Below are 11431 nucleotides of genomic sequence, written 5' to 3' on the forward strand. Positions count from 1 at the left end.
GCTTCATATGTTACAGGCCTGACTTGCTTGAAAGTTTTGAAGAAAACATTGAGTAGCAATTATAAACTAGAAAACTCATCATTATGAATGATGCTGCTATAATAGAATAATGACGACTGAAGGTAATTTTTAAACCTATGTACAGTTATAAAGTCAAACAAGTGGTGTGGTCTGTTTAATTATGAGAGTGTATAACTCTTTTGTTGTTTTTACTATGCAACATCTGATAAATCTCAGATTATATAAACTCTGGTCAAGATGTAGCTTTCCATAAGCATGTTGTAATAGTTCAATGTAGAGGTTATAAAGCATGTGCTAGAGTCTCCGTGTCATGGTGTAGTTGCATATGACATCATTTTAGAGATGTTATTCATGGAAGTATCAAAAGACAAACCAGAGGGGTTGCAGCAATCTTTTATTGCACATAATGGCTAATAATGTGAAATTTTATTGTTGTTTCTATTAATTTATGCTTAATCTAAACTTAATCGTGAATATCTAAAGAGCTGTATATAAAGTGTGAACAAAAAGGAGCCTAAAACAGAGCCTTGTGGGACACCATACGGCAGGTTTTCTGGTTCTGAAGAATTTCCATTTATGCTAACAAACTAGTGATTGTCTATTAAGTAATATCTAAACCAGGCACTGGTTTAAACTAGATTAGACTGCTTTAGACTGGCACTGGCTTTACTGCCCTGTCTAAACTGAACATATTTTCATATTTTATGAAACATATTTCATTTTGAATTCCAGGTCTTAAAGGTCAAAGTAATCAGTAAGGCACATTAATGACGTGACAATGATTAACGAATGAACTATACATATCTGAGAATGGCTACAAGTCACGAGAAGAATCTCAATCAATTCAGATAGATATGGAGTTAATGCTGGCTAGCTAACAGCAGTTAGCGTTAGCTTGGTACGTTGTTCAAAAATCATTTCAATAACGTTAACGTACCTTCTTAGCATATTAGCAATGATAAAATGTATATTATAGTAGTTGTGCTACTCAATCAGTATTAACATGAAAGTCAATGTTTTGTCCAAACGGGTGGATAATAATAATAATAATAATAATAATAATAATAATAATAATAATAATAATAATGACTGGCCTAAAACACCCATTATCGTCATTTTAAAAGGAGGGAATCAGTGCGATGTATTTACGTAGCCATTTCAATTTAATAATGTATTGAATGAAATAATGGCATGACTTGTGGTATTAACCTACTCATGGATATAGGATGATGGCTAAAACGCTGATCAAATCTGCTCAGGAGCAAGGTTATCCACTGTAAATAAGAATAGTTTGCATATATATATATATATATATATATATATATATATATATATATATATATATATATATAGAGAGAGAGAGAGAGAGAGAGAGAGAGAGAGAGAGAGAGAGCACAATTTCTAATTCTAGGTCATATAAAATATATATTTTACTTTTAGTATACACCCTCTCTTTAAGCGTTCCATACTAGCTGTATTTTAATCCCATCTCAGTCATATTTGATTTGTCATAAGGTTGCAAATGTAACGCTCATACTCTGAAATCAAAACACTTCTAAAATGGATTTCTATTTTGTACTGACTTCTGGTGGACAAACTGTGTTACAAACCTCTGAACATGAGGGCGGGATGGAAATTTAAAGTGAACTCATGATCTGTAGCAGCCAATGAGGTGAATGACTTCAACACAATATACTTGTGCTTTTGTCGGAGAGCTCACTTCAAGCATCATGTTGTCTATTAAGATGTCTCCAGCCTTGATTCTTCTTTTATCTCTCTACAGGATATGTAAGTCTCACAAACTTTTGTTAAAAAAACAAACAAACAAACAAAAAAACAACCTCATAGAGTTGTTATCGTCGCATGTCTCATTACATCTAGCTTCAACTTATTTTCTAGCTCCAGCCCAAGCTGTGAATTTTTACAAACCATCACTTGTCTCTGTGAAGTCTGGAGAACGTGTTACTCTTAACTGCACATTTCTGGACAGCAGCAGATCAGATCATATTGTTTGGTACAGACAAAGATCTGGGGAGATTCCTCAGAAACTCTGGAAAAGGCTTTCACACCTGGATGCAAAAATTTCACCTCAGTTCAACAGCTCAGGAGTGAAAGTGGAGAGAATTAATAATGGGATTTCTATGACGATAACACATGCAAAAAAAGATGACGAAGGACTTTACTTCTGTGGACTGTCTAACTGGGAGAATGTACATTTTTTCAATGGAACATTCTTGGCTGTAACAGGTAATTATCCAATCAAAGCTGTACAAAGATATGCACATAATTACAATAGGTTTATGCTGAAAAGTGATTTATTATTATTTTGCAACGAATAGCCGTTTCTTGAAGAACGCTAGGTCTGAGTTAATGACTATACACAGCAGATATGTATATTTACAGTATGTATTCCACTGCACTGTTGAATTCTTAATTCTGATTGGTCAGAAAGTATTGATTAATTTTCTATACAGACAATAGTTGCAGTTGTTTTATGTCAATGCTCTCATTTTAATACATAATAGTTTCTACATTAACAACTTACAAATGGTATGGTGGACACTCCATGCAACCAGATGAATTTGTAAAAATGTGTATAACTACTTACATGGTATAGTTTTCTGTAAGGAGAAAATGTTATTTGACAATTTGTAACACTCAGAAATAAAGCTACACTGTAAAACCGGATAAGTTCATTTAACTCAAAAAATTTGAGGAAACTCATTACCTCAAAATTTTTAAGTTGATAAATCAATTTCTTTAAGCCAAAAACACTTAAATATAACAAAATTTTCACTCAAACTTGTGATATTTAAGTGTATTTGGCTTAAAGAAATTGATTTATCAACTTAAAAATTTTGAGGTAATGAGTTTCCTCAAATTTTTTGAGTTAAATGAACTTATCCAGTTTTACAGTGAATAACTAAGTGTTTTAATAAAGGAAAAGTCTTCAGGTGACATGACGAGCTCCTTTTTTGTCATTAATTCGGAGAGATAAAAACTGTTTATAGCTGCAATAATGCAAGTGATAACAGGAACTATTTCGTTCAACAACATTAAAGATATCTATAAGTAGATAAAAAGCATGAAATTTAATAAACCAATTTTTTTTTTTATCATTGGCAAATTGCTGTGTTATACGAGGAATAAACACTGGAAGACATGCTGTTGTAGAAAAAGAATCAACTTAAGCGTCATAACAGTAACCCCGCTATAACACCACCCATCGTTGAATACTTTCCTATAAAAGCACATTCTCAAGTGTTTTCATCCTTACACTGTCCATATCACACTGAACAGATGATGGAGATGTAAAAATGTCAGTGTTCCAGAGCGGCGTGTCGGACTCAGTTCCTGCAGGAGCGTCAGTGACTCTGCAGTGCTCGGTTCTCTCTGAGAGCAGATCAGCAGAACTCCAAGTGCTCTGGTTCAGAGCTGCTCCACCACATTCCCATCCTCAAATCATTTACACTCATCACAACAGCAGCCATCAGTGTGAGAGCGGCTCTTCTACACACACCTGTGTGTACAACTTCTCCAAGAACATCCTCAGCCTCAGTGATACTGGAACTTACTACTGTGCTGTCGCCGTGTGTGGGAAGATCATTTTTGGGAACGGGACACGAGTACAGTTGGGTAAGAACACATTCACTCACCAATGTTAGGTTTTACCCTCTCATTGGTCTTACTAAATTATATTTTTGTCCCATGACAGAGTCAGTAGATCCAGTACTGATCTGCCTTGCAGTAGCTTTGGGAGTGTGTGTGGTTGTGATCTTTGTTCAAGTCGTGTTCAACTACAAAAGGAGAAACTCTAAACTATGCAGTGGTAAGTCTACAATTAAGGATGAAGTTAATTTGATAATATATACAATTATTAAACAGTAATATGTATTATTTCATCTGGCTATATCTATACATTTTTTTTATTAAATAAAGGAAGACTTTTACCTGAGGCACTACCTTAAATAATAAAACATACATTTCACATACATTATTTCCACATGATTGATTTTCATATATGTAATGTAAAATACATTTCACCATGTTAATCAGACCGTGACAATAAAAACAAATTGACTACATTTGAAAAGCTACTGTACATGTGACAAATGTGTGAAACTGACTGTAACACACGTGTCTAAAAACCACTTGTGGATTATTCACCTGAAAAATTTTATATCTTTTACCGTTACATTTATATAACACTTTTCTAGGCACTCGAAGTGCTTTACATTATTTGGAGGGGATCTCCTCAACCACCACTAGTGTGTAGCATCCACCTGGATGATGCGACGGCAGCCATAGTGCTCCAGAACTCGCACCACACACCAGCTACAGTATTAGTGGAGAGGAGAGAGTGATGTAGCTAATTCAGAGATGGGGATTATTAGGGGGCCATGATAGAGAAGGACCAAAGGGGAATTTCTCCAGGACACCGTGGTTATACCCCTAATCTTTTACCATAAGTGTCCTGGGATTTTTAATGACCACAGAGAGTCAGGACCTCGGTTTAACATCTCATCCGAAAGACGGTGCTGTTTTTACAGTATAGTGTCCCCGTCACTATACCGGGGCATTAAGCCCCACACAGACCCCAGGGTGATCGCCCCCTGCTGGCCTCACTAATACCACATCCAGCAGAAACCTTAGTTTTCCCCAGTAGGTCTCCCTTCCAGGTACTGGCCAGGCTCAATCCTGCTTAGCTTTAGTTGGAAACCAGGCATGAACTTCAGGGAAATACGACTCTAGCATGCGAGCGTCCGTGTAACATTTCTGTTCATCTATTTTCTTTCCTCTACAGTAAGACTTCAAGATTTTGTCATAGAAAATATTCCCAATAAGGTAACTAATCTTAAATCTTATATCGTGTACATAGGCTACTGTTACTATTTAAAAACTACTGAATTACTGAACCACTGTTTTACTGAAACTTTATGCTCTGTGCTCCTACAGAGTGATGATGCAGCGGATCTCAATTACGCTGCCTTACATTTCAATCAGAGAAAAACAAAAAGGCCGAGAAAGAAGAAAGCTCAACCTCAAGATTGTGTGTATTCTGAAGTGATAAAGTCATCAGCTACATAGATCATATATTTAAGATCTCAGCTCATATCTTCTCAGATGTTTTCTGTTTGATACTTTTCTCAGAGGTAAAGTGTATCATGGATGAGTGTGGTCAATATTTTCATGTTGATTTAGCAGGAAATGTTCAAAGCAAATTACTGAAAGTTGCCCGATTACTTTCTGGGAAATGCTGCTTCTCTCAGAGAGTGATGTGATGTTAGAGATTAAGTGTAAGTAATGAAGTGTTGGCTATGGGTGATGAGTAAAAAAAAAATGTATTAACAATAAGCATACAATAAAATGAACATCCTGCAAGTTAAAACTTTCATCTTTTGCACAACCATGCTGGTTTCACGGCTATCTCAGAAAACTAACATCAGAAATGATCTAAAATTTTATTTTTTCTTCTCTGTAGTTTGGTCCTGAATGATTGCTTGTCTTTCATGCTGTTTCATTAATACTAGTATAACGGTAAATCATTCATTGTTGGTAAAGCCCCTGTAAACCTTGCATGTTGTGTTATCTGCTTTGTGGCTATAAGTAGAAGCATCCTGTGGTTTGAGGCTGAGGGCAGATGGAGATCTTTCTGAAGTATGAGAATGGAGAGGTTGAGATGAAAGCCTCTAGCATCTCACACACAGATCTACCCTTTACCCAGAAACTACTCAAATTGTTTGGTCTCATATGTTTGTCATATGATTATTTGGTAACAAATGCTGGCATGTCAGGCTCATATGCTGAGTCATAGCATTCAACATGGTGCAGCTAGCTAGCTAAAACACATAGCTTTGGACCTGCAATGTAAAAAAGATAACAAGATAAAAGGAGTAGACAATATTTAAAAATTAAAGTAAAAAAAAAAAAATCGTTGGTATTATTCAAGTATTCCAATCATCACACTGCCTTCTAAGGTTGAAGAAAATCATGTTGTACATAATCTGTATTTCTATATACATATACTAGATTCTGCTACTTATAGCTCTTATCCATAAAGACCAAGATTTTTCAAACACTAATTGGTTATCTTCACAATTCTGGGATTTTAGGCTACATGCAGCAGCAAAAACACAACAATGGTTGAGTCTATGAATAATAGTTCATGCAACTCATTCAGTGTGTTAAATTTCAGTCATCTTGGCTTTTTTTTTAATCCTGAAAAGTTGATGGTATCTGAGAGGTCAAGAGTTCAGAGGGCAGATGTTCATTCTAAGGAGTTTTTTTTTTGTTCACTTTAGCACTATGGTCTATGACTAAGCGTTTATAAACTGATCTAAAGAAGCTAATCGAACAGAATGACAAAGTAAACTAATCACTGTGAGTGTTGGTTCAGCGAACCGTCCAAGCTAACACAACCATCTAACATTCGCAAATAGATTATATTATCAGTAATGTAATTTAACTCACTGCTTCATCTATGCGCTGTTTTATCATTCTTTAATACAATGTTTGGCAAATTGGAACATATTTTCATATAAATAAATAAATAAATAAATAAATAAATAAATAAATAAATGAATGTCATTGAGGATGAAAGCAAAAGGTTTACGTGTAAATTCACGCAAAAAAAAAAAAAAAAATCTGCAACAGGACTTATGATAATCTACATATTCATCACCATATTCTACTAAATGAACGAACACATTAGACTATCGAATGAACATCTTGGCCTGATTAACTTCCAGTTCATCTCTCACAGCAATAACAATGTTTATAAAATGTTCAAAATGTTCCAAATTCATAATCAAAATTCAGTATGAACAGATTAAGTAAAATTACAATCTGTAAAATTAATGGTGTGTGTAAACCTAAATTCTACACCTCTAAGGTAAACATCCATCTGGGTTGTTTTTTTTTCTTCCTGTTTGTACCTCTGACTTCTGGTGGTTAAAGGTTATACAGCGTGTCAGTGGAAATTTTACATGAAGCTGTGACGTGACAGCCAGTGAGGATAAAAGGAGTTTGAGCTAAAGGTGTTTAGTGCCTTTGGCATTAGAACATTTGAACTTTCATTGGCTGTTTTAGTCGTGAGCATGGCTCTAGTCTGGATTCTCATTTTCGTGCTCTACAAAACGTGTAAGTAATATATACACACACAAGTTTCATACACGCATTTAATCTGACATTTCTTTTCACTGTTACACATTTGTTTCCTTTTTTAGTAATTAATTAATTATTAAGGTTGTAATTAAGGTATATTAAGGTTGTAATGAACACCTGCTTTATTGTTTTTTATTTTTCTTGTTGTAACATCTTAACATTTTCTTCACTGATTTGTGCTTTGATTATTTAAAATTAAATTACTCATATATATACACACACATTATTTATATATACACACACACACACACACACACACAAATATATATAATCTAATCGTATATGCATAATATTCTTTGTTTTTAAAATTTCTTTAAACAGATTTTGACTCAAAATCAAGCATACTTACATGAATATTCTTCATTTACTTCTTATATAATTACTTTAGATTGAACTCTTTTTTTATAGATTCAGCACAATCTGTGGATTTTGATGAAACGGTCTCACTTGTCTCTGCTGATCTCGGTCACGCTGTGAGTCTTCAGTGCACACTTGGAGAAAAGTCCAGAAATAATCTTATACTTTGGTATAAGCAAAAACTAGGAGGGATTCCTCAGGCGATCGGGATGATCGGAATGTTGACTAAAATAATTTTACCACCATTCAAAAAGACTGTGTTTCAACTAGACATAACTGAAAATATAATTTCTCTGAATATTCTACATGTTACTAAAGATGATGAAGCGATGTACTTCTGTGGAATGGCTCGAGTGAATGTTGTTGAGTTTTCTAGTGGAATATTTTTATCTGTAAGAGGTAACACCTACTTTATCAATATACTCTGATTTTTTTATTTTTTATTTCTATGAAATTTACCTCATTGTTTTAAAAATATTGTTATAATATATTGTTACTTTAGACACATTACATTTTCTAATATTAATCAATACAGCAATGTTCATGAACCGACTGTATTTATAGTTGTAGTTAACTAGTCCCAGAATATTACAAATCTTCTGCATTAGCAAATTTAAAGTGTTTCTATTATTATAAACAGATAAAGCACATCTGGACGTCTCGGTGGTCCAGAGCGGCGTGTCGGACTCGGTTCCTGCAGGAGCGTCAGTGACTCTGCAGTGCTCGGTCCTCTCTGAGAGCAGATTAGCAGAACTCCAAGTGCTCTGGTTCAGAGCTGCTCCACCACAATCCCATCCTCAAATCATTTACACTCATCACAACAGCAGCCATCAGTGTGAGAGCGGCTCTTCTACACACACCTGTGTGTACAACTTCCCCAAGAACATCCTCAGCCTCAATGATACTGGAACTTACTACTGCGCTGTGGCCATGTGTGGGAAGATCATTTTTGGGAATGGGACACGAGTACATTTGGGTAAGTTACACCTGCTGAAGGGAATCTTAAGGGACTTTCACATATCATATCATGTCAAATATGACCAAACATGTCATATTCCACAGATTTTTCTCTGTTCTGCTTTACAACTGTCCATGTTATTAATTAGCTTTAAACAATAAACTTTAAATGCTTTAAATGATAAAACAGTGATTAAAATGGGGAGATATGACATAATCTGCATTTCATTTACAGTATTTATAGTTTTCTCCAATCAACATTTCTACAGAAATATAATTTTTATTCAGACATTGTCTAATAGTAAAGCTATATTTATTTAATTCTGTTTAACTGTGTCTTAAATTGAAGATCAATATAAACATTTCTAAATTAGATACTTTTCTACATTTACTTGATTTCTTTTATAAATGAAAATGTCTTAGATTAACGGATAATTCATACACGCGTGTACTTTTTCTTTCTTTCTTTCTTTCTTTCTTTCTTTTTTTTTTTTTTTAATCATCACACAGCAAAGTCTGCGAATCCTTTCCTGATCATTCTGTCAACATCTCTGGGAGTGTGTGGGATTCTGATCACTGCTCAAGCCATTTTCATTTGTAAAAGGACACATTATAAATACCACAGTGGTAAGTATTTATATGTTCATTAAGGTTGTATAAAATGTTTAAAATTTGGCCAAAAAATTTTTTTAAGCAAATATTAATAAAAATTTCCAAATCTAAAATATTAGATGCGCGTCTTGAAAATATTCAGGAAAATTCAAAGACTCTACTTATATTCCTCATTCAACAGCACTGTGTATACAATACATGTTTAAAAAGAAAGACAATAAAACTTTACAGTTTAGTGATTTAACCTGTATAACCGATCAATAATGAATTGTAATCAATGTGTTTTGCTTTTTTTTTGCACTTCGTGAAGGTCCTGAGAAAGAAAACGCAACTGATCAGGTACATCTGACATCTTACACTGTACATATGCACTGAACACTCAGTCATGCTGCTATAGGAAAATAATCAATGATGGGGTGGTGTGATGAAGCAGAGTTACTGTTACCAGCCTAAAGGAGTTGATTGTTTTCCTTTAACAACATGTTCTAAAGTATTTTCCAACTACTGTATAGAAGGTGCCGATTCCTTACGTATTAACAAAGTAGAAAATCTTTCACGTTCATTCCCACAGAGCTGTAATGTGGAGTTGAATTACGCTGCTTTGCATTTCAATAAGAAGAAAGCCAAAAGCGGGAGGAGGAAGAGCGAACAACCTCAAGACACTGTGTACTCTGAAGTGAGACGTTTCACGGTCACTGACTGAGGGGGCGTTTACATGACGATGTGCTAAAAATGTAAAAGTTTTTCCCTTTGCGTCTTTAAAAAAAAAGTTTCACGTACTGACGACAACGTTCACCTGGATCCACGAAAACAACTAAAAACGCTGTATTATGCATGCCAGGCCAGTAGTTGGCGATGCCACTTTGTAAAGAAACACTATGCACCTGCACACATAAGCATTTACGTCAACGTGAACGGCATATTGATCCCGGCAAGGCTGCGCTATAAACAAATACAAGTAAACAGGGAAAGCTGTGGTTTTTCTGGATAAAAATACATAATACGTTTAGATTTCTCAAACGATTTCAATGGTTTATGATCTAAGTGGAGAAGAACAAAGGTTCTGTCTCCAGTTACTTACAATCTCGATAGTTAGACTTTGAAAATGATTCATTGTCATAAGGAATTGTGAAAACTCACGCTTGTCAAGCATAGATTCGGCTTATTTTTCCTGGTTAATAAATGCTGAGACGTCCCTAATGTAATGTAATGTAATGTAATGTGCATGAAATGCGCGTAAAGTTTTTTTTTCATTGTGGAAAGGGATTTTTCTGTCTTCAACCCCATCTTTAAGCTTATCTTGTGCTCCAGGTCAGAATTCTGTTAACAAAGCTCGTTAATTTTTAAATACTGAGAAGAAAAAAAAATCTAAATATTGCATCTTTAAATACTAATAATTAACCATCATTGTACCAAAATGGAACAAAATCGGCAGTCTGTCTGCTTTCTATATGTTTATTAGCAATAAAAGGATACAGAGTTACTCCAAAACAGACAATTATAAAGAGAATGATAAGATTTTGAAGTACCTGGAGGAAACCCCAGCAGCACAGGGAGAACTTGCATACTCTGCACACACAGGGCCACGGTAGGAATCGAACCCCTGACCCTGGAGGTTTGAGGCAAACGTGCTAACCACCAAGCCACCGTGCACACCCAGGTTTTTTTTTAAGGATAGCATTTGATGTGATCGCTTTCCATTCTCACAGTACAGATGTTGTTACAGGTGTGACCCCAGATGGTGATGTGGTAGGGTTTATCGAGACAGGTGTCTTTCTGAATGATAATTACGGTCACGTAGCTCTTTGTTCAGGGATGGTTCTTGATGTCCCACTGCCGCTCCCATGCTAAAATTCTGTGAATGTCACTTTAGGTGGTATTATACACATATTCCTATGACTGAGATAAATTATCCCTTTGATAATTCTTCCTTTTTGGGGAATAAGTTTATCCTAACACAGTTCAGGGTGGAATCTGCTGAGAGGAAGTCTGTAATTTCTTACAGTATCATTTTTAAAAACTTGCACTTTGAAACCCGCTTTCAAAAGTTTGCGTTTTCAGGCCCCAAAACGCCGTTGTCATGTAAACGAACAGCCAAACTGCATGAAAAGTTTTCCGTTTTTAGTTGAGAATATTGTCATGTAATCGGCCCCTGACTCAGTTCTCTAGTTCCTGCTAATTCCTCGATTTTTAAAATTTGCTGGAAGTATGTGGAAGATCTTATGCATGTGCCACAGAGCTATGGTAACATCTCTCCTGAAGGTTCGGGATGGAGTAGATATCTGGGTCTTTGGCAGTACAATGACACTAAACCCGCCAG

At 35.2% G+C, this 11431-nt stretch overlaps 2 protein-coding genes across 3 annotated transcripts; both read left to right on the plus strand.

Annotated features, from left to right (window-relative positions):
* Positions 1–1250: 1250 nt before the first annotated feature.
* Positions 1251–5452, plus strand: LOC128612042 (uncharacterized). The gene is made up of 6 exons (XM_053631946.1): positions 1251–1287; positions 1921–2268; positions 3322–3657; positions 3737–3850; positions 4826–4866; positions 4978–5452. The coding sequence occupies exons 1-6, from the start codon at positions 1251–1253 to the stop codon at positions 5107–5109; spliced, it is 1008 nt and encodes a 335-aa protein (XP_053487921.1). The 3' UTR covers positions 5110–5452.
* Positions 5453–7743: 2291 nt separating this feature from the next.
* On the plus strand, positions 7744–10114 carry LOC128611980 (uncharacterized). Of its 2 annotated transcripts, XM_053631879.1 has the most exons (3): positions 7744–7941; positions 8183–8518; positions 9010–10114. In XM_053631879.1, exons 1-3 carry the CDS (start codon positions 7752–7754, stop codon positions 9147–9149), a joined length of 666 nt encoding a protein of 221 aa, XP_053487854.1. In that variant the 5' UTR covers positions 7744–7751; the 3' UTR covers positions 9150–10114. The 2 variants fall into 2 exon arrangements, with proteins under 2 accessions (XP_053487854.1, XP_053487853.1); XM_053631878.1 differs by having other exon boundaries at positions 8183–9150.
* Positions 10115–11431: the final 1317 nt, after the last annotated feature.

The sequence above is a fragment of the Ictalurus furcatus genome, chromosome 8 (assembly GCF_023375685.1).
Source record: "Ictalurus furcatus strain D&B chromosome 8, Billie_1.0, whole genome shotgun sequence".
Taxonomy (NCBI): Eukaryota; Metazoa; Chordata; class Actinopteri; order Siluriformes; family Ictaluridae; genus Ictalurus; species Ictalurus furcatus.

Bases quoted from the DNA above. Each gene is read 5' to 3' on its own strand.
- LOC128612042 (XM_053631946.1), top strand. From the start codon at position 1,251: ATGGCTAAAACGCTGATCAAATCTGCTCAGGAGCAAG. The intron at 1,288-1,920 runs GTTATCCACTGT...CTTATTTTCTAG, and splicing joins CAAATCTGCTCAGGAGCAAG to CTCCAGCCCAAGCTGTGAAT. The intron at 2,269-3,321 runs GTAATTATCCAA...CACACTGAACAG, and splicing joins AACATTCTTGGCTGTAACAG to ATGATGGAGATGTAAAAATG.
- LOC128611980 (XM_053631878.1), top strand. From the start codon at position 7,752: ATGATCGGAATGTTGACTAAAATAATTTTACCACCATTCAAAAAGACT. The intron at 7,942-8,182 runs GTAACACCTACT...TATTATAAACAG, and splicing joins AATATTTTTATCTGTAAGAG to ATAAAGCACATCTGGACGTC.